Source organism: Hyperolius riggenbachi, chromosome 2, assembly GCF_040937935.1.
Source record: "Hyperolius riggenbachi isolate aHypRig1 chromosome 2, aHypRig1.pri, whole genome shotgun sequence".
Classification (NCBI taxonomy): Eukaryota; Metazoa; Chordata; class Amphibia; order Anura; family Hyperoliidae; genus Hyperolius; species Hyperolius riggenbachi.
The window spans coordinates 537,800,023-537,820,227 of record NC_090647.1 but is presented as its reverse complement, the minus strand read 5'-3'; the positions used below and the strand labels follow the sequence as shown (position 1 = coordinate 537,820,227).

General features: G+C 47.3%; 2 protein-coding genes across 2 annotated transcripts in view; one reads left to right on the top strand and one right to left on the bottom strand.

Moving 5' to 3' along the window:
- CTNS (cystinosin, lysosomal cystine transporter) overlaps positions 1-5,144 on the bottom strand; it is a 30,902-nt gene extending 25,758 nt beyond the window's left edge. Inside the window, exons 1-3 of the mRNA XM_068270716.1 lie at positions 5,029-5,144; positions 492-582; positions 295-406 (exon numbers count right to left, since the gene is read on the bottom strand). Coding sequence (XP_068126817.1) covers positions 295-406; positions 492-561 — 182 coding nt within the window. The 5' untranslated portion in view covers positions 562-582; positions 5,029-5,144. The remainder of the gene's footprint in view (positions 1-294; positions 407-491; positions 583-5,028) is intronic.
- A 24-nt stretch (positions 5,145-5,168) lies between these two features.
- The window catches only part of SHPK (sedoheptulokinase), a 55,622-nt gene continuing 40,585 nt past the window's right edge, over positions 5,169-20,205 (top strand). Inside the window, exons 1-2 of the mRNA XM_068270715.1 lie at positions 5,169-5,512; positions 13,385-13,526. Of these exons, the coding sequence (XP_068126816.1) occupies positions 5,363-5,512; positions 13,385-13,526 (292 nt within the window). The 5' untranslated portion in view covers positions 5,169-5,362. The remainder of the gene's footprint in view (positions 5,513-13,384; positions 13,527-20,205) is intronic.

Sequence of the window (20,205 nt, the reverse complement as noted above, 5' to 3'; positions counted from 1 at the left end):
GTTAGTGGCAGTGTTTATAGATAATGGCAGTTGGTGCTGTCCGTTTTTTTCCTTGTCTGCGAGCAGTCAACATGATGACCTGCAGGCCCACGGTCCATCAAACAAGATAAGCAAATTATCAATCATTTATTGATCTATTTTTTTAATTTTTTCACTTCTCACTTTACAATGTATTGATTTCATCCCCTCCCGCCACTCAAAGTTCCTCTTTAAGGGGACCAGTAATGGCAGGCTCCATGTTTCCCTCAGCGCAGTTTCCTTTTGAAATAACAGTAACTAGCAGAGTCACTTTACCTGGCAGTGATGGTTAGGTTTTTAGAGGCTCCATTTTCCAAGGTCACGACATCTGGGAGGGACACTCTGAATGCAGCATCATACCACAGGCCAGGTGACAGGGGCTCAGCAGCTGCAATGTAACAGTAAATCATTTCCACCAATCAGATCTCTTCCTGTAATGAACATGTGACCATACTCAGCTGATGGTAACTCACCACACAGAGCTACTGCCTGGAGTACAGCGAAGGCCAATAGGATACGTAGTTTCTTCAGTAGTAGCTCCATAGCGCTTCAGGCTGGTCAGACCTGCGTGACAAATACAGGGGGGGGATTTAGCTTTAATTATTTCACAGTGTACAGGTGTAAGCAGTAGCGTAGCAATAGGGGGTGCAGTGGCTGCGACTGCACCAGGGCCCTTGGACCAGAGGGGCCCTCCCTCAACCACAGTATTAGCTCTCTTTTGGCCCTGTGCTGGTGATAATCACTTCTATAAATGCTTTGAATAGTAGTTATCATTAACAGGCTGTTCCCCATCCCCTTCTTGCACCTCTGACACTGCGGTTGTCCTTGGCAGGTTTTGGTGCGCAAAATCAATTGTTCTGTATCGAGTGCTAGGGGGTCCCAATGTAAAACTTGCACTGGGGCCCATAGCTCCTTAACTACGTCAATGGGTGTAAGGGCTGGGGAACCACAGAAGTGCTTTCAGCCACAGTTTGGAATCACAGACGATTCCAAAGGCACTGGACTAATGAAAGGCAATAAAGTGATTACCTCAAATTGCAATCGCAGGTCCTGCAGCATCTTTGTGATTTTCCTGACTCTGCTGCATTTACTGCAATCCCTCTGGGAAGAAAGCAGCACTTTGCGATTATGGAAATCACAGTGATTTCTGAAGTCAGAAACATCCCTCCTGTAGGTCCTGGGCTTTAGGCTAGATTCACAGTGGGACGTTGCGTTTTGATGCCACGTTAAAGTCGCACCGCAAGCTTACAACGCAACGCGCCCAAAAAGTGGCAACGCAGCGTTACCGTCGCATACAGCAGATACAGTAAAAAATACAGGCAATGAAAAGTATGCTTCCAAGTCATTACTGAGCATGTGCAAACAGTCCAACGCAGCTAATAACGTGTATAACGCACTGCATGCAGTACATTTACTTAACGTGCAGCGTTAGACACCAACGCAACGTGTGCACTGTGAACAGGGCATTGATTTTTCATTGCAGTGAGTTATTCTGCGTTAAATGCTGTTTTAACGCGCGACTTTAACGTCCCACTGTGAACTTAGCCTTAAAGATTTACACAGATAACAGATATTTATAAAGCATACAATCTCTCATCCCCCTTTTATTAGGCCTGGAACCCACTACAAATCGCTAGCGTTTTTAATGTGCGTTTTGTAAGCAATTTCATGAGCGTTTTCTGGCGATTTTGGTAGCGATTTTAAAAAGTGTAAGGTTTTTGCCAGCAATTGTGTAGCGATTTGCAATTAGTTATTTTTAATTCTGATTGGTCCTTTCAGTTAATTTTCATTTTTTTTACAGTGTGCAGTAATGTAAAAAGGCTAGCAAATCGCTCTGTGTAGGTTTTGACGAGCAATTACACCAGCGTTTATATACTTTACATTGCAGAAACACTAACGCAAAACGCTAATGCTCAAAATTACTGCATGTCCTGCGTTTGCGATTTTGGTAATCGCAATCGCTCCAGTGGAATTCGGCCCATCCAATAACATTAGCTGAGCATTTAGGGAAATTGGTAGCGTTTTGAAAACCTCCCTAAACGCAAAAAAAAAAAAAAAGGAAAAAACAAACAAACACACATCGCTCTAGTGGGTTCCAGCCCTTAACCACTTTACCCCCCGCGGTACGAATTTCTCCGTCCCTTTTTCCCCCCTAAAAAACCAAGGGACGGAGAAATCCGTACCTTCCGCGCTCCCGCTGCTGTCCGCGCTCCCGCCGCTCGTGCGCGCGCTCCCGCCGCTTGTGCGCGCACTCCCGCCGCTCGTGAACTCCGCCGCCCGCTCACCTGGAGATCAATGAACGGGAAAATCCATTCCCGTTCGTTGATCTAAGCCCCCACAATGATCCGCTGCTTCTATTAGAAACAGCGCGATCATTGTGATTTTCCCAGCCTTGTACTGCTTCCTGTAAGCGTCCTTCCGGACGCTTACAGGTCGCATGTAAACAAACTCACTGTGGCCATCTTGTGGCCAAATAGTAAAACTACACCCTAAAGCATTTTACATATACAAATACATATGTTTTCCACAATAATATAACTCATTACCTCCTACACTCCCCAATTTATTTATTTTTGTAATTAAAACAAAAAAATTAATATATATATATATATATATATATATATATATATATATATATATATATATATATATATATATATATATATATATATATATATATATATATAAAAACATAAATAGTTACCTTAGGGGCTGAACTTTTAAATATTTATGTCAAGAGGGTATAACACTGTTACTTTATAAACTACGGGCTTGTGATTAGGGATGGATGCAAAACTGAAAAAAATGCACCTTTATTTACAAATAAAATATTGGCGCCAAACATTGTGATAGGGACATAACTTAAACGGTTTTATAACCGGGACAAATGGGCAAATACATTTCATGGGTTTTAATTACAGTAGCATGCATTATTTAAAAACTATAATGGCCGAAAACTGAAAAATAATAATTTTTTCTCACATTTTTTCCTATTTTCCCATTAAAACACATTTAGAATAAAATAATTCTTGGCATAATGTCCCACCTAAAGAAAGCCTAATTGGTGGCGAAAAAAACAAGATATAGTTCATTTTATTGTGATAAGTAATAATAAAGTTATAGACGAATGAATGGAAGGAGCGCTGAAAGGTGAAAATTGCTCTGGTGTTCAAGGGGTAAAACCCCTCAGTGGTTAAACTGAATTTGTTTGTTGGGAGACTCCACTTTATAGAACAGGAAATTACTACACAAGTCATTATGGGTGTGACCAAATTCTCATAACATGCAAATGCTTACTGCCTGAAATCAAAGGCATCTGCATACTAATGACTCAAGAATGTATCTAATTAACTTATGGAATTTCTACAAAGCAAATGTGACTTTTCTGTGTTTCCATTGACTTACATTAAATGTGAACTGCACAAAATAAAAAATAAATAAAAAAATATTTTAAAAAAATAAATAAAAATCGCAACTCACATAAAAAAAGAAAGAAAACTGCAGATCAAATTAGCAATTCTGCACGAAGAATCAGATAAGTGTGATTGGGGCCTGAGGGGACAGTTTTTGGAAGCTAGTCTTTTACGGTATCCGGCAGGAAACCTCATAGGGAAATACTGCTAACGTGATTGGGTGGTCAGCTCCCTCTCGAACTGCTAGGTTTCCAATAGGTTGTAGTAAACTACGCCCACACTATTCGGCCAATCACAATGCTTTGTGCCGTAGCAGACGCTGTGATTGGAGAACTGTTCCCTATGATATTTTCCGCTGGGTCCCCTAAAGTAGACTAGTGCACCTATAGCCGGTGCGCGTTCCACTCCCAGTTCACGTAACTCCACTACTTCATCCTCCAAACCCGGAAGGAGGAAGTAGGGGAGTTATGTGGACCGCGAGTGGAACACATCGGCTACAGGTGGCAGCATAGTTAAGCTACCATGGTCGTAGCAATAGGGGTTGCAGAGGTTGCGACCACATCGGGGCCCCAAAGGGCCCTCCCTCAACTGCAGTATTAGCTCTCTATTGGTCCTGTGCTCATAATAATCACTTCTGTAAATACTTTGAATAGTGATAATCATTAACTAGCTGTTCCCCATCCCCTTCTGGCACCTCTGACTCTGTAGTTGCCATTGGAAAGTTCTGGTGCGCCGTATCCAATGTTATTTATAGAATGCTTGGGGGGCCCCATTGTAAAACTTGCATCGGGGCCCACAGATCCTTAGCTACCCACTGTAAGCTACCGCCCCCCCCCCCCCCCACCTCCACCTCTGCCGCGTGTAGCGCTATCTAATTTAAATCTCGATTATGAGTAGCGCTACACACTGGTAGCTAACTACTCGTTGTGCTCACTACTATACCTAATTCAGTTGGTGGTATGGATAGTGTTTACTGCTGAATCCCCTATTTTTTTACAAATCAGTGGTCACGAACCCACAACTGGGCTAGCGCCCTGAAAACTCACACAAACACAACATACAAACTCAGATAAATCAGCGAATGTCCCAGCCAGATTACAAAACAAAGACACGAACCATACATTTATATAAGAAATAAGTAGAATTTTGGAGTCAAGCAAGCAGCTATGCTACAGTCTTTCCTATGTGATAAGTTTGTAGTAGATAGATAGATAGATAGATAGATAGATAGATAGATAGATAGATAGATAGATAGATAGATAGATAGATAGACCTCCCAAATTTTTGAGATGAGAACAAAAGGGACACATAAGAAAAATATGTTGTTTTATACTTCAAACCACACTGGTCCTTTCTATCCTGTTTCATTTTCCTTCATAGTAACATTTTAAAATTCGTAATATATCAATTTAAAGGATGGGAATAAAGTTTAGAGTCAAACACATTTTTAGTAGAGAAATATATATATTTACATAGAAAGAGGGACAAAGACCTGAAAGAGGGACAAATGAGGAGGAAAGAGGGACAGGGCTCCCAAAGAGGGACAGTTGGCAGAGATAGATAGATAGACAGATAGACAGACAGTCCCCACACTCACCTGAGCCGGTGTCCTCCCCTCCTCCCTGCTAGCAGCCCAGGCTCACCATCCAGCTGGCAGAGCCGTGTGATCTCTCCCTCTCCTCCCTCTTCCTTGTTTACTATTGTAACAGACTCCTGACACACCGGTGATATTAGCAGCCAGCACCGTCCTGCCTATTGTCAGCGGCGGCGCCATTTTCCTGAAGCCCAGACCTCATAGCGTTGCATTGCGGGACGCCCCCAGCATGGCTGCCGCAGCGGAGACAATAAATGCTGCTGGGGAGGCTTCGCTGTGATGATAAAGCTGTCTCCTGTCACTGAGCCTGTCCTGTGTTGCCTGTCACTGTGTGATAATGGAGTTTCTGAGAGGCCCCATGGTGCTGGGCATAGATGTGGGCACCAGCTCGGTGAAGGCTGTGCTGCTGGACGCCAGAGACCGCAGCCTGCTCCACACTCACACCATAGACACCCGGGCAGCTGTGCCCAGCGAGTGTGGGGCTCAGGTGAGCACGGCTCCATGCGCCTGCTGGGACTTGTAGTTCATCTACAGCTGCCCCATGTGTCTGCTGTGACTTGTGGTTCTACAGCTGCCCCATGTGTCTGCTGGGACTTGTGGTTCTACAGCGGCCCCATGTGTCTGCTGGGACTTGTGGTTCTACAGCTGCCCCATGTGTCTGCTGGGACTTGTGGTTCTAAAGCTGCCCCATGTGTCTGCTGGGAGCTGTGGTTCTACAGCTGCCCCATGTGTCTGCTGGGACTTGTGGTTCTACAGCTGCCCCATGTGTCTGCTGTGAGCTGTGGTTCTACAGCTGCCCCATGTGTCTGCTGAGACTTGTGGTTCTACAGCTGCCCCATGTGTCTGCTGGGACTTGTGGTTCTACAGCTGCCCCATGTGTCTGCTGGGACTTGTGGTTCTACAGCTGCCCCATGTGTCTGCTGGGAGCTGTGGTTCTACAGCTGCCCCATGTGTCTGCTGGGACTTGTGGTTCTACAGCTGCCCCATGTGTCTGCTGGGACTTGTGGTTCTACAGCTGCCCCATGTGTCTGCTGGGAGCTGTGGTTCTACAGCTGCCCCATGTGTCTGCTGGGACTTGTGGTTCTATAGCTGCCCCATGTGTCTGCTGGGACTTGTGGTTCTACAGCTGCCCCATGTGTCTGCTGGGACTTGTGGTTCTACAGCTGCCCCATGTGTCTGCTGGGAGCTGTGGTTCTATAGCTGCCCCATGTGTCTGCTGGGACTTGTGGTTCTATAGCTGCCCCATGCGCCTGCTGGGACTTGTGGTTTTACAGCTGCCCCATGTGTCTGCTGGGACTTGTAGTTCATCTACAGCTGGCCCATGTGTCTGCTGGGACTTGTGGTTCTACAGCTGCCCCATGTGTCTGCTGGGACTTGTGGTTCTACAGCTGCCCCATGTGTCTGCTGGGACTTGTGGTTCTACAGCTGCCCCATGTGTCTGCTGGAACTTGTGGTTCTACAGCTGCCCCATGTGTCTGCTGGGACTTGTAGTTCATCTACAGCTGCCCCATGTGTCTGCTGGGACTTGTAGTTCATCTACAGCTGTAGAACTACAGCTGCCCATGTGTCTGCTCGGACTTGTAGTTCTACAGCTGCCCCATGTATCTGCTGGGGCTTGTAGTTCTACAGCTGCTCATGTGTCTGCTGGGACTTCTAGTTAATTTAAAGCTGCCCCGTGTGTCTGCTGGGACTTGTAGTTCTTCTACAGCTGCCCCGTGTGTCTGCTGGGACTTGTAGTTCTTCTACAGCTGCCCCGTGTGTCTGCTGGGACTTGTAGTTCTTCTACAGCTGCCCCGTGTGTCTGCTGGGACTTGTAGTTCTTCTACAGCTGCCCCGTGTGTCTGCTGGGACTTGTAGATCTACAGCTGCCCCGTGTGTCTGCTGGGACTTGTAGTTCTATAGCTGCTCCTTTTGTCTGCTGGGACTTGTAGTTCTACAGCTGCTCCTTGCATCTGCTGGGACTTGTAGTTCTACAGCTGCTCCTTGCATCTGCTGGGACTTGTAGTTCTACAGCTGCTCCTTGCATCTGCTGGGACTTGTAGTTCTACAGCTGCTCCTTGCATCTGCTGGGACTTGTAGTTCTACAGCTGCTCCTTGCATCTGCTGGGACTTGTAGTTCTACAGCTGCTCCTTGCATCTGCTGGGACTTGTAGTTCTACAGCTGCTCCTTGCATCTGCTGGGACTTGTAGTTCTATAGCTGCTCCTTGTGTCTGCTGGGACTTGTAGTTCTACAGCTGCTCCTTGTGTCTGCTGGGACTTGTAGTTCTATAGCTGCTCCTTGTGTCTGCTGGGACTTGTAGTTCTACAGCTGCTCCTTGTGTTTGCTGGGACTTATAGTATAGTAGTTATTACATCTGTATGTGTTTGCTGGGACTTGTAGTTATTCTACAGCTGCCCAATTTGGCTGCTGGGACTAGTAGTTTTATAGCTGCCTCTTGTCTGCTTGGACTTGTAGTTTTTCTACAGGTGTCCCATGTGTCTGCTGGGACTTGTAATAGCTGTCCCATGCGTCTGCTGGGACTTGTAGTTCTTCTATAACAGCCCCATGTGTTTGCTGGGACTTGTAGTTCTTCTACAGCTGACCTATGTGTTTGCTGGGACTTGTAGTTCTTCTACAGCTGACCTATGTGTTCGCTGGGACTTGTAGTTCAATAGCTGCTACATTGTAGTTCTTCTTCAATATCTGCTACATATGTCTGCAGTTCTTCTACAGGTGAATACGGGAAAATTAGAAGATCATGCAAAAGTCCATTTATTTCAATAATTCAACTTAAAAGGTGAAATTAATATATGAGCTTACGAAAACCCCAAAATCAAAATCTTGGACCATTAGAATATTGTGACAATGTTCAATATTCTAGGCTAAAAGTGTCAGACTCTACTACTCAGCTAATTCATCCAAAACACCAGCAAAAGCTTTCTATTTCTTCTATTAGTTTCACCTTTTTCAGTTGAATTACTGAAGTAAATGGACTTTTACACAAGTTCTCATTTTTCGAGCTTCACCTGTACATTTAGGTTCTGGGTGATCTTTGCCCTGTAGATCTCAGGCAGACATGACCTTTGTCCTGGTCTCAGTAATGAATAAACCGTTACATGCCGAGTACCTGCAGGATGTCAGTGTCCAGGGAATTAAAGGGCAGTGCAAAAAAAGGAAATCTGGACTTGCCTGGGGCTTCCTCCAGCCCCTTGTAGTGCATGAGGTCCCGCTGGCGGCTTTGGTAATCCAGCGACTTCGGGGTGAAGTGGCGCGTCATCTTGCCGGTCGCCGTAAGTGTCCTGTGCTGTCCTCTAAAGAATAACGCCGCATGCACAGGACACTTATGGCGACCATTGTAATGACGAGCCAGGGGCGTGCACTCGTGAAAATTATTAGCATAATATTTGCATCAACTTAGAATTATGGCTGGATTGCCGACAAAGAGCTGTTTAAAAGTTACCTGATCTATGTCGGCCACCGCCCGCTTCCTGGTCCTCCACTTGCCCTTCACACAAGCCACACACTAAATGCCAGCGGCGTGTAAAGTCACAAGCACCACGTGCTATATGCTGGTGGCGTGTGATGGGCAAATGCAAGACAAAGACTAGACAAATAACATTTATATTGCGCTTTTCTCCTGGCAGACTCAAAGCGCCAGAGCAGCAGCCACTAGGACACGCTTTATAGGCAGTAGCAGTGTTAGGGGGACTTGCCTAAGGTCTCCTACTGAATAAGTGCTGCCCTACTGAACAGGCAGAGCCAAGATTCGAACCCAGGTCTCCTGGGTCAGAGGCAGAGCCCTTAACCGTTACACTATCCAGCCAATGCAAGAGAAAGAAGTGGTAAATGGCGGATGGGCACCGCGGGTGGGCGCCACAGGACAGGTAATGTATAAATGCACACATGGGAGCACAGTTTTAAAATGGGGGGGGGGGGGGCAGCATCTGGAGTTTTGTTCATCACTCATCCCGCTATCACTCACCGTTACTGCCGTGCACCCGATTGATCACGACCATGGCCGGATTTCAGGCAAGGCCACATAGGCCATGGCCTAGGGCACCTGGAAAGCAAGGGGCGGGCTGTGGCTGGCACTGGCAGTTAGCCTGCTCAATATTTGTAGTGGTCGTATGAGTGCCCGACCACACTATTCCTGATGCTGGCTGTGCTACAATCAGAACACATTTGCAGCCACACCTGGTTCGCAGTGGGCCTGCTTCTCAGGGTTACTGCATAGCGGCGGGCGGCTACCAATGACTGGGTCTAGCATTAGGGCATTAAGGGGCAGCAAATGGGAACTTACAAAGGCCTCTGGGCTGCCTGTCATTCACTGAATGTGTTGCTCACCGAGGAGTTTACAATCTGATCTCTGCCACCATGTCACTAACTGTCCACAGAGGAGTTTATAATGTAATCCCTGCCACATTGAGGGGTAGGGGAGCTTAGAATGCTCTCTGTCCGGGGGCGGTTGGTGATAGTGGGCCTTGGGCGGTAAAAAGTACAAATCCGGCCCTGATCACGACGGTGCAACATCTTGCAGCATGTCCGATTCATACATGCGACCGATCAAAGTGCCTGAGATCAATGATTGCCGGCATCAATGAGCTGCTGGTGGTCATTGACAAAAGCGAGAGTAAAGCAGAATGTATGTAATTCCTGTGTACTGTTCACAGTACACAGGAGGAATAAAGTGGGGGGGGGGATATCTAGTGGCTAAATAGTAAAATTACACCTACATTGGAGATTGATCTGGTCCATAAGGGGAAAAAACCCTTAAAGGGGTTCTTTCGCGAAAAAAGTAGGCAGTTAAAAAATGTGACAGATGACAGGTTTTGGGCCAGTCCATCTTTTTAAGGGGGATTCTCAGGGCTTTCTTTGTTTTCAACAGCATTTCCTGAACAACAGTTTAACTGCCAAAATAGCAAGATCCCAGCCGGCCTCCCTCATCACTTGCACACTATTATGTCAGTTAGATTTTGCAACTGTTCAGGAAATGCTGTTGAAAACAAAGAAAGCCCCGAGAATCCCCCTTAAAAAGATGGACTGGCCCAAAACCTGTCATCTGTCACATTTTTTTAACTGCCTACTTTTTTCGCGAAAGAACTCCTTTAAAGGCCTGGTGCACACCAAAAACCGCTAGCAGATCCGCAAAATGCTAGCAGATTTTGAAACGCTTTTTCTTATTTTTATGTAGCGTTTCAGCTAGCATTTTGCGGTTTTGTGAAGCGTTTTTGGTGTAGTAGATTTCATGTATTGTTACAGTAAAGCTGTTACTGAACAGCTACTGTAACAAAAAACGCCTGGCAAACCGGTCTGAAGTTCCGTTTTTCAGAGCGGTTTGCGTTTTTGCTATACTTAACATTGAGGCAGAAACGCATCCGCAATCCAAAATCTGCAGCAGCCCGGGAGTATGCGTTTCTGCAAAACGCCTCCCGCTCTGGTGTTCACCAACCCCCTGAAATACATTACCCAAGCGGATCCGCACCCGCAAGCGGATCGCAAACCGCAGCAGAACCGCTCTGGCGTGCACTAGGCCAAAGTCAGCTTGTAAATGTTGCTCCATGGTAAGGCACTGCTGCAGTGCGTTTCTTCTAAATGCATTTAACAGATACAGAGAAGCATAATTTTCATTGCCTGTATGCTCCACTGTATCAACTGCATGCCATAGTAACGCATCGTTAATTTGCGTTACCACTTTTATTTTTTGCTTTGTAATGCTGCATTGCGACTTTAACATCACATCACAATGTAACGTCCCACTGTAAACCTAGCCTTAAAGGAGTCATCAGTTCCAAGCTCCTAGGACGTCCCTCCCCGCAGCCGTTCGCCGCAGTTCCGTCCCGGTCCCCGGCGATGATGTCAGAGTGACCTCCAGGTCACTCTGTACTGCGCCTGCGCGAGCGGCACTGTCAATCACCGCCACGTGGGCCGGAGCGGTCTGCGCAGTCCGCTCCGGCCCATGTGGCGATGATTGCTCCGGCTCACGTGGCGGTGATTGACAGCGCCGCTCGCGCAGGAGCAGTACAGGCTGACCTCATCGCCCGGGGACCAGGACGGTGCTGCGGCCAATGGCTGAAGGGAGAGCTGCAGCGAGGGACATGCTGGGAGCTTGGGGCTGGAGGAAGCCCCCGGTAAGTACCACTCATTTTACATTTTTACCCTGATGACTTCTTTTAAGTGGTGAACTGGTAAGTAAAAGGGAGTAACCCCCCCCCCCCCCATGTGTGGGGTTTTGTTATTATTTACGGTGCCCTTTAACTTGTTGCCGATGGGAGTTGCCACGGCGGCAGCACCAGAACCGCCTAACGCCGACGTAAAGTCCTGGGGCTTCAGCTTGCAGGAGATTGCGTGCAGGCTGCGCGCGCATCTCCTGCTTGTTAGGCGGAGCCGGTCAGAGACTATTAAACCGCGAAACCGCCGTCTGTAAACATAATACAGCGCTGCGATCTGCAGCAGCGCTGTACTAGGGACAGCCGTGTGACACAACTGTCCCCCTGGGACACTAGAGAGCGATCGGCTGAAAAGGGAAAAAACAAAAATGGGCAGATTTAATAAAAAAAAAAATTAACAAATATTTGCAAAACAAAAAAACACTGGGGCGGCGATCAGACTCCACACACAGAGAACTCTGTTGGTGGGAATAAAAGGGGGGGGGGGGCAGCAGCGCTGTACTAACGCAAGCGATTCGGCTGGCGGTGCCATTGTTCCCTATGGCAGAGTTTCCCCGCGCAATTTGCCTGCGGGGAAACTCTGAGGATTTGGCGCTGAAGCCGAACAAGTGGAAACAGGCCCTACAACCCGTTGGTTCTGTCAGATTTCTACTACCTACTGTTAGTGATAGCAACATACGAGAAGAGTAATTTATGGCTCATTTTACTCTAGAAAGAAAAATACTTCTTCTTTGTATATGTTCACACAAATTTTAAATGTTACAATTTTTTGCAATAGTGGTACTTTAGGATAGACCCCACAGCATGCTGATTACTGATAGATGGGCAGTAAGGTATGGACTTGGATACAACCTCCTACTGCCTGCTTTTCCCATATACTGGAAGATTAGAATGTTGCAAGTGAGCACAGGAACACTGTAAAAAAGATTGACCAATCAGCAGTGGCTGGATAGTGTAGTGGCTCCGCCTCTGACACAGGAGACCAGGGCTCAAATCTCGTCTCTTCCTGTTCAGTAAGGTAGCCATACACTGGTCGATTTGCCATCAGATTCGACCAACAGACAGATCCCTATCTGATCGAATCTGATCAGAGAGGGATCGTATGGCTACCTTTACTGCAAACAGATTGTGAACCGATTTCAACCTGAAACTGTTCACAATCTGTGGTGGTGCTGCCCCCGCTTCCCCCCCATCCCGCATACATTACCTGCTCCACCGGCGCGACTCCCGGGTCTCCCTCTTCTTCTCCGGTCTGATCTCCGACATGCTTCCCTTCTTCCTGTCTGGGGTTAGTTTAAACAGTAGAGTGCCCTCTACTGTTTAAACTTCCTGCCGGGACAGGAAGAAGGGAAGCATGCCGGAGACCAGACCAGAGCGGAGACCCGGGAGTCGCGCCGGTGGAGCAGGTAATGTATTGCAGCTCTATTGCGTCGGTCGTCGGGCACTTCGAACGCCGCTAGCGATGCGCTCTTTACCCACGGGCGATCGACGGTTATTTTCCTCATGGCGCGATCGACGGGATCGGACGGAATGGATTGAAATTCGGCGTGTAGCGCGAACGATTGGCAGCAGATTCGATCCCAGTGATCGAATCTGCTGTCGAAACGGCGGCAAATCAGGCCAGTGTATGGCCAGCTTAAGCCAGCACCTATTGTGTAAGGAGTGCCTGGGCAAGACTCCCTAACACTTAGAGCTGGTTCAGACGGACGTTTGTGCAGCGCTTACCGCCAGCGCTTGGAGCTTGGCGTTAAACGCTCCCATTCAAGTGAATGGGAGCGTTTGTACCAAGCTTTTACGCGCGTTTACACGAACGCGGCGTTCAGGTCCTGATTTTCCCTGGCGTTCAAGGAGCCCCTGGAAGCTACATGTAGCTTCCAGGGGCGGTTAACCGCGACGGGTAATGTTCCCCTACGGGAAGAAAAAACGCGACCGCATCCGAACGCTCCCGAAAGCCAGAAACGCATTGCCGCCGCGACGCCAACGAACGCGACGCCTCCAAACGTCCGTCTGAACCAGCCCTTATACTGCCTATAGAATGCTCCCTAGTGGCTGCAGCTCAAGTTCTTTGAGTCTGCCAGAAGAAAAGCGCAATATAAATGTTATTTGTCTTGCCAATTATATTTAAAAGTAATAGCTTTTCAACAGGAAAAATACAGTTTGTAGCAGGAATGTCCGCGACATCATTTCACCTGTAATCTTCTTTGTTTTCAGGGTAGAGAACAAGATGTGGGGAAGATAATCAAGGCCCTTAATGAGTGTGTGATGGCCCTTCCCAGGGAATGTCTTCAGCAAGTGGCCCGGATTGGAGTGTGTGGACAGATGCACGGGGTCGTACTCTGGAAGGCTAAAAAAGGTGCAATATCCAGGTGGTGTGATAGCAGCCAGAGTCAAGTCATTGGCTGTATGCAGGTTTTATCCCTCTTCCCCAGCATGTAGCTTAAAACCCCTACCCGATCGCCTAACGCCGATAGGCGTCGGGAAGGTGGTAGCCCCAGGACCGCGTGACGCCAAAAGTCGTCAAGGGTGGGGATCGCGCATGTCGTTGTGTGCGCATCGCCGATTGGGTGACGGAGCAGAGCTCCATCAACAGTCTGCCAGCGGCGATCGTTTGTTTTCTTTGTACAGCGCTGCGATCTACTGCAGCGCTGTACTGGGGAGAGCCCTGTCACTCGGCTGTCCCCTGCAGTGGCCTACAGAGCAATCACTCTCATAGGCTGATGCCTATGAGAGACGATCGCTGGGATTGGCTGTCGGGAGGGGGGGTATGAGGAGGAAGAAGTTGTAAAGAAAATGGCCTCAATTCACTAAACTTATCTCCTGCCTTTAATAACTCTTCTAGAGTTGTTACCATGGTGATAAGGCATGTAGTATTCAGGAAACCTTTTACCTCAGGCAAGCCTAAAGTTAACTCTTCTGTCTTTAAATTAACTCTCCAATCCTTAACCACTTCACCACTGAGGGGTTTTACCCCCTGAGCACCAGAGCAATTTTCACCTTTCAGCGCTCCTTCCATTCATTCGTCTATAACTTTATCATTACTTATCGCAATGAAATGAACTATATCTTGTTTTTTCCGCCACCAATTAGGCTTTCTTTAGGTGGGACATTATGCCAAGAATTATTTTTTTCTAAATGTGTTTTAATGGGAAAATAGGAAAAATGTGGGGAAAAAAATAATTATTTTTCAGTTTTCGGCCATTATAGTTTTTAAATAATGCATGCTACTGTAATTAAAACCCATGAAACGTATTTGCCCTTTTGTCCCGGTTATAAAACCATTTAAATTATGTCCCTATCACAATGTTTGGCGCCAATATTTTATTTGGAAATAAAGGTGCATTTTTTTCATTTTTGCGTCCATCCCTAATTACAAGCCCGTAGTTTATAAAGTAACAGTGTTATACCCTCTTGACATAAATATTTAAAAAGTTCAGTCCCTAAGGTAACTATTTATGTATTTTTTTTAATTGTAAATTTAATTTTTTTTTAATTACAAAAAAGAAAAAAATGGAGTGTGGGAGGTAATGAGTTAATTTTATATGTAAAAGTCATTTATTTGTATGTGAAAAATGTGTAGGGTGTAGTTTACTATTTGGCCACAAGATGGCCACAGTAACTTTTTGTTTTAATGCGACCTCCAAGCTTCCTTCCGGAAGCTTGGAGGAAGTATAAGGAGGCTGGACACGTGAGTTTTTTCTCACAATGATCGCGCTGCCCATAGGAGAGCAGCTGATCATTGCGGGGCTTAGATCAACGAACGGGAATGGATTTTCCCGTTCATTGATCTCTGGGCGAGCGGGCGGCGGCGTGTTTACTAGCGGCGGGCGGCGTGTTTACGAGCGGGAGCGCGGGCAGCGTCGGGAACGCAGAAAGTACGTGTTTCTCCGTCCCTGGTTGTTAAAGGATGGAAAAAGGGGCGGAGAAATACGTACGCGCGGGGGTAAAGTGGTTAAAATAACTCCAGAGTTAAAGACAGGCTGTTAATTAGCTGCGTGTGAAAATAACTACAGAGGAGGTAAATTAACTACAGAAGAGGTAACATAAGGAATGAAGAGATAAGATAACTCTCTCACTGTGTGGAGGTAAGTTTTCTCTTGCTTTATTATCTCCAGCATGATTGTAGTGAATTGAGGCCAATGTCTTGTTTTTTTTTTTTTTTTTTTTTTTTTAGAACAACGATTTTATTTAAAAAAAATTAAAAAAAAAATACTAATCGCAGCAACAATCTGAGCCCACCAACATAGCATCAGAGCCCACCAACAGTATGACTGTTGGTGGGCAGAAAAAGGGTCAGGGGGATCTGTTTGTGTGCCAAGTTTTATGGTTCTGCAGCGAGCTCTTAAAGCTGCACAGCACTGACTTGTAAAAAAATAGCCTGGTCACTGGGGGGAGGGGGAGCTTGTGGACCTTAAGTGGTTAAAGGATAACTGTAGTGAGAAGAATATGGAGGCTTCCATATGTTTTTCCTTTTAAACAATACCAGTTGCTTGGCAGTCCTGCTGATCTATTTGGCTGCAGTAGTATCTGAACAACACCAGGAACAAGCATGCAGCTAATCTCGTCAGATCTGACATTAATGCCAGAAACGCCTGATCTGCTGCATGCTTGTTCAGGGGCTATGGCTAAAAGTATTAGAAGTAAAGGATCGCAAGGACTGCCAGGCAACTGATCTTGCTTAAAAGGAAATATGATAAAGACAAAAGAAATACCGAGAGCCCAATATAGTGTAGTATGCAAAACAAAGGGTTGGAAATGAACAGTATATAATGTATATACTCACAAACGTGGGTTACCTCCTAGGTAACCACTGTATAGGCAGTTGAGGAGATTAGGCCTGTCCTCACTCAGGATTAAGTCGCTCTCTGTAGATAAGGAAATAAGGAGCAACACCCCTCCACCAGAGGTGAATATTGATAATGTAAGAGTGAACAGAGGCGTCAGCAGGATAAAAGGTTCTAAAAGGCTTAAAATCCCTCAGGAGGTGGTGGTGGACTCGCCTCCCCGAAGTGTACTCCTATCTGTTTATTGCCTGAGGAAGCAGGAACATACCCGTGAAACGCGTTGCACTGTTTGTTTTGGAGTATATTAATAAACCTGTTGTCATAAAACTGACGGTATCTTGTCTGCTTCGGGAAGGTGAGTCCACCACTAGAGATGTAGCGAACGGTTCCCGAACCGTTCGCTGGCGAACATCTCTGAAAGCATGGGGCTTTTACTACTTCCGGGTCGCTCTGACCCGGAGTAGTACGCCTGCGCTGCCCGGCAAAGCGCGTCCTAGATCGCGCTCCTGTTGCCGGGCACTCTCTGCGCATGTGCGTGACGTCATGAACGACGTCATGCGCAGAGAGTGCCCGGCAACAGGAGCGCGATCTAGGACGCGCTTTGCCGGGCAGCGCAGGCGTACTACTCCGGGTCAGAGCGACCCGGAAGTAGTAAAAGCCCCAGAGATGTTCGCCGAGCGAACAGTTCGCAACATCTCTATCCACCACCACCTCCCTGAGGGATTTTAAGCCTTTTAGAACCTTTTATCCTGCTGGCGCCTCTGTTCACTCTTACAATAAAAGGAAATATGGCTGCCTACATATCCCTATTGTTACAGTTGTCCTTTGAGCTACATTCTCATGGTCGATCGCACTGCGCCATGGCGGCTGATTAAAGCTCCTCATGCGCGTGCAGTCTTGTGAATGATTGCTGCTAGATAATAGCAACAATCGTTCAATAAAGTTGGGGAAAAGAAAGTTGTAAAAGTAGAAAGAAAAAAAAAACATGGTCCCAATAAAATAAAGTTGTTGTTGATTTGTTTTTTTTGTTTTTTTTTGTTACATTATTAACACCTGCAGTACCTATACCTGTTTATAAACCATTAATTACTGCTGCCTTAATCAGACGCGACTGCTAGGGTGACTGTTTTGGGCCCCAATGCTCTACAGATGTAACACCCTGCTGTTGCCTAGCGATGCATCTGTACAGGTCTATGGTCCCTGAACTGTCGCCCTAGCGAACACATTTGATCGCCACAGACGCTCAGGCTGGGAATAACTGACCACCACATGCTCGGCTAGCAATAAAATCTGGCATATGGGGTATTGTTTTTATTGGGAAGAGCCAAAGAATTCATTTTTATTGGTTTGTTTGTGTTTTTTTTTTTTTTTTTTAAGTGTGAGACGTGTCATGTGAAAAATGAAGAAAAATTGGTATATTCTACATTTACGCCTAATTTTTCCGCATGAAATAACTATAACATAAAACCGATTTGGGAGTAAAATATTACCTAAAGAAAGCCAAGATTGTACTGAAACCCCTCCCCCCCCCCCCCCCCCCCCCCCCGATAGATCGATCTATCTTTCTTACTAAGATGGAACGCGAACCAGTTAAAATAAGCGTAGTCTGTAAACTCAAAATATTAGAGAATGATGCTGCTATTTAAAAAACAAAAAACTGTATAGCTGAAAATAAAAATGACTCTTTTCTTTGCTACTAATGTTCTATGAATTATCGGTGCTACACATACAATCCTGCCTAATAGTCCTCAAGTGTCCCTGCGTCCTGTTCGTATGTCAGTGCTTTGCGCTACTGCGCATGTCAAGCACTGACAGCCGCTGGGACAGTACGCAGGGCGGGCGAACGCGACAGGCGGGAGCGCGCGCGGTAATGACAGACCTAGAGCCCGTTTTCAAACAGGCTTAGGTCACTAGTTCTTTATAATCATACTCATACTTGTGTTGCTGTCACTTACAATAGGTTGAAGAAATCTGACAGAACTGACATGTTTTAGACCAGCTTATCTCCTCATAGGGGGCGGGGGGTTCCTCAAGATTTAATCTATTTTCAAAAGCACTTAGGGCTGGGCACACCGAGCGGCTTTCTGAGCGTTTTTGCAGCCGCTAGGGTAATTTCAATGGGGTGGGTCACACCAGAGCGGGAGGCGTTTTGCAGAAACGCATACTCCCGGGGTGAGGCATTTTTTTGGATTGCGGAGGCGTTTCTGCCTCAATGTTAAGTATAGGAAAAACGCAAACTGCTCTGAAAAACGGCAGATCAGAGCGGTTTTGCAGGCGTTTTTGTTACAGAAGTAAGAGCTTTACTGTAACAATATATGAAATATGGTACACTGAAATCCGCAGCAGCAATCCGCAAAACGCCTCATAAAAATAGAAAAAAAGCGTTTAAAAATCTGCTAGCATTTTGCGGATCTGCTAGCTGGTTTCGGTGTGCACCGGGCCTGTGTGAATGGCAGTTGCTCCATCCAACTGCCAAAAAACTTTACAAGCTCGGAGTGACCCATGCTTCACTCCTTTCTTATGTGTTGCACCCAAGTCATGCTCAGCAGCAGAGCGCAATGGACGTTAAGGTAAGTGCCTGTTTTTAATTTAGGAGGCGGGTGCGGACGGCCCTCCCCGGCGTTGGCTACGCTTTAGCCTGCGCCCCCCCCCCCCCCCAGCCTCCTCCTCCGGGGTGCCGCTGTGGTTTCCAGGCAGGTTGTATGGGGGCATTGGGAAGCCTCCCGTGACGCTCCTGGATAGTGCTAATGAAGCATGAACTAATTCCTGCAGGGCAACCGCTTTGCGGTGTTGGTTTTTGACCCTGCATAGTTTGGCATGCGAAAGCAAATGCATTTTTTCATGAGCATTGCCTCATGGATAGCCAATGAGGCCAAATTTGCAAAGCCAGATAAGTCAGGTGTTCACTTGGTGTTTAACCACTTAACGACCGCCCCCAGCCGATGGGCGGCGGCAAAGACCGGTCCCAAACGACCGCAATACGCCCATCGGCGGGGGCGGCATCAGCGGCGGCTGTGCGGCGATCGCGTCATCAATGACGCGATCGCCGCCGGCAATAGGCTCCGCCCACCCTACTCGGAAACCCGCCGGCCAATCAGCAGCGCCGGCGGGTTTCAAACCTCCGCGATCCGGCCAATCAGAGTGTATAATACACTTTGTTATGGTAACAAAGTGTATTATACTGGCTGCCTCCTCCGCTGATGGTCACTCGTCGTGCGACCATCAGAGAGGACGGCAGCCATTAGCTAAGTGCTAAAAAAATCACACTTTGCCCCACACAGACCCCCCGATCGCCCACCCCAGCCCTCAGAACCCCCCCTGACCACCCCAGCACACCAGTATCTGCACCCCACCACCCACCTAAAAACCCATCAATCACTCCCTGTCACTATCTAGGGACGCTATCCTCTAGGTTAGGTCCCTAACTGCCCCCTAGGGTCCCCTGATCACCCCCCCTACCCTCAGATCCCCCCCAGACCCCCCTCCCAGACCACCCCCCTGTATGCTGTATACAGTTATATAGCTGCCTTACCCACTGATCACCTGTCTATCACCCATCTATCACCTGTCTATCACCCCTTGTCACCACCACCCATCAGCGCAGACCCTAAACTGTCCCTTGGGGGCACCTGATCACCCACCCAGACCCTCAGATTGCCCTCAGCCCCCCCCCCTGCTGATAACCTCCCCAGTGCATTGTTTACATCTATTCTCCCCTGTAATCCCTCACTGATCTCCTATCGTCACCCCCTGTGTCTGCCACCCACCAGATCAGGACCCAGTCTGCCCCGTGCGGACACCTAGTCAACCCCCCACACCCTCTGATCGCCCTCAGACCCCCCCCCCCCCTCCCCCCCCCCCCCAATCACCTTCCCAGTGCATTGTATTTGATTGTGCTGACATTCAATTTCATTGTGCTGACATTCAATTTGATTGTGCTGTAATTGTATTTGATTGTCCCGTGATTGTCCCGTGATTGTCCCGTGATTGTCCCGTGATTGTCCCGTGATTGTCCCGTGATTGTCCCGTGATTGTCCCGTGATTGTCCCGTGATTGTCCCGTGATTGTCCCGTGATTGGCCTGTGATTGGCTTTGATTGTCCCGTGATTGCCTTTGATTGTCCCGTGAATTGAGTGCCCTGTGATTGGCCTGCGATTGCCTGCGATTGCCTTTGATTGTCCTGTGATTGTTTCTGATTGCCTCTGATTCCCCACTCACCACCACCCCCCTGTCACTATCCTAGTGATCTAA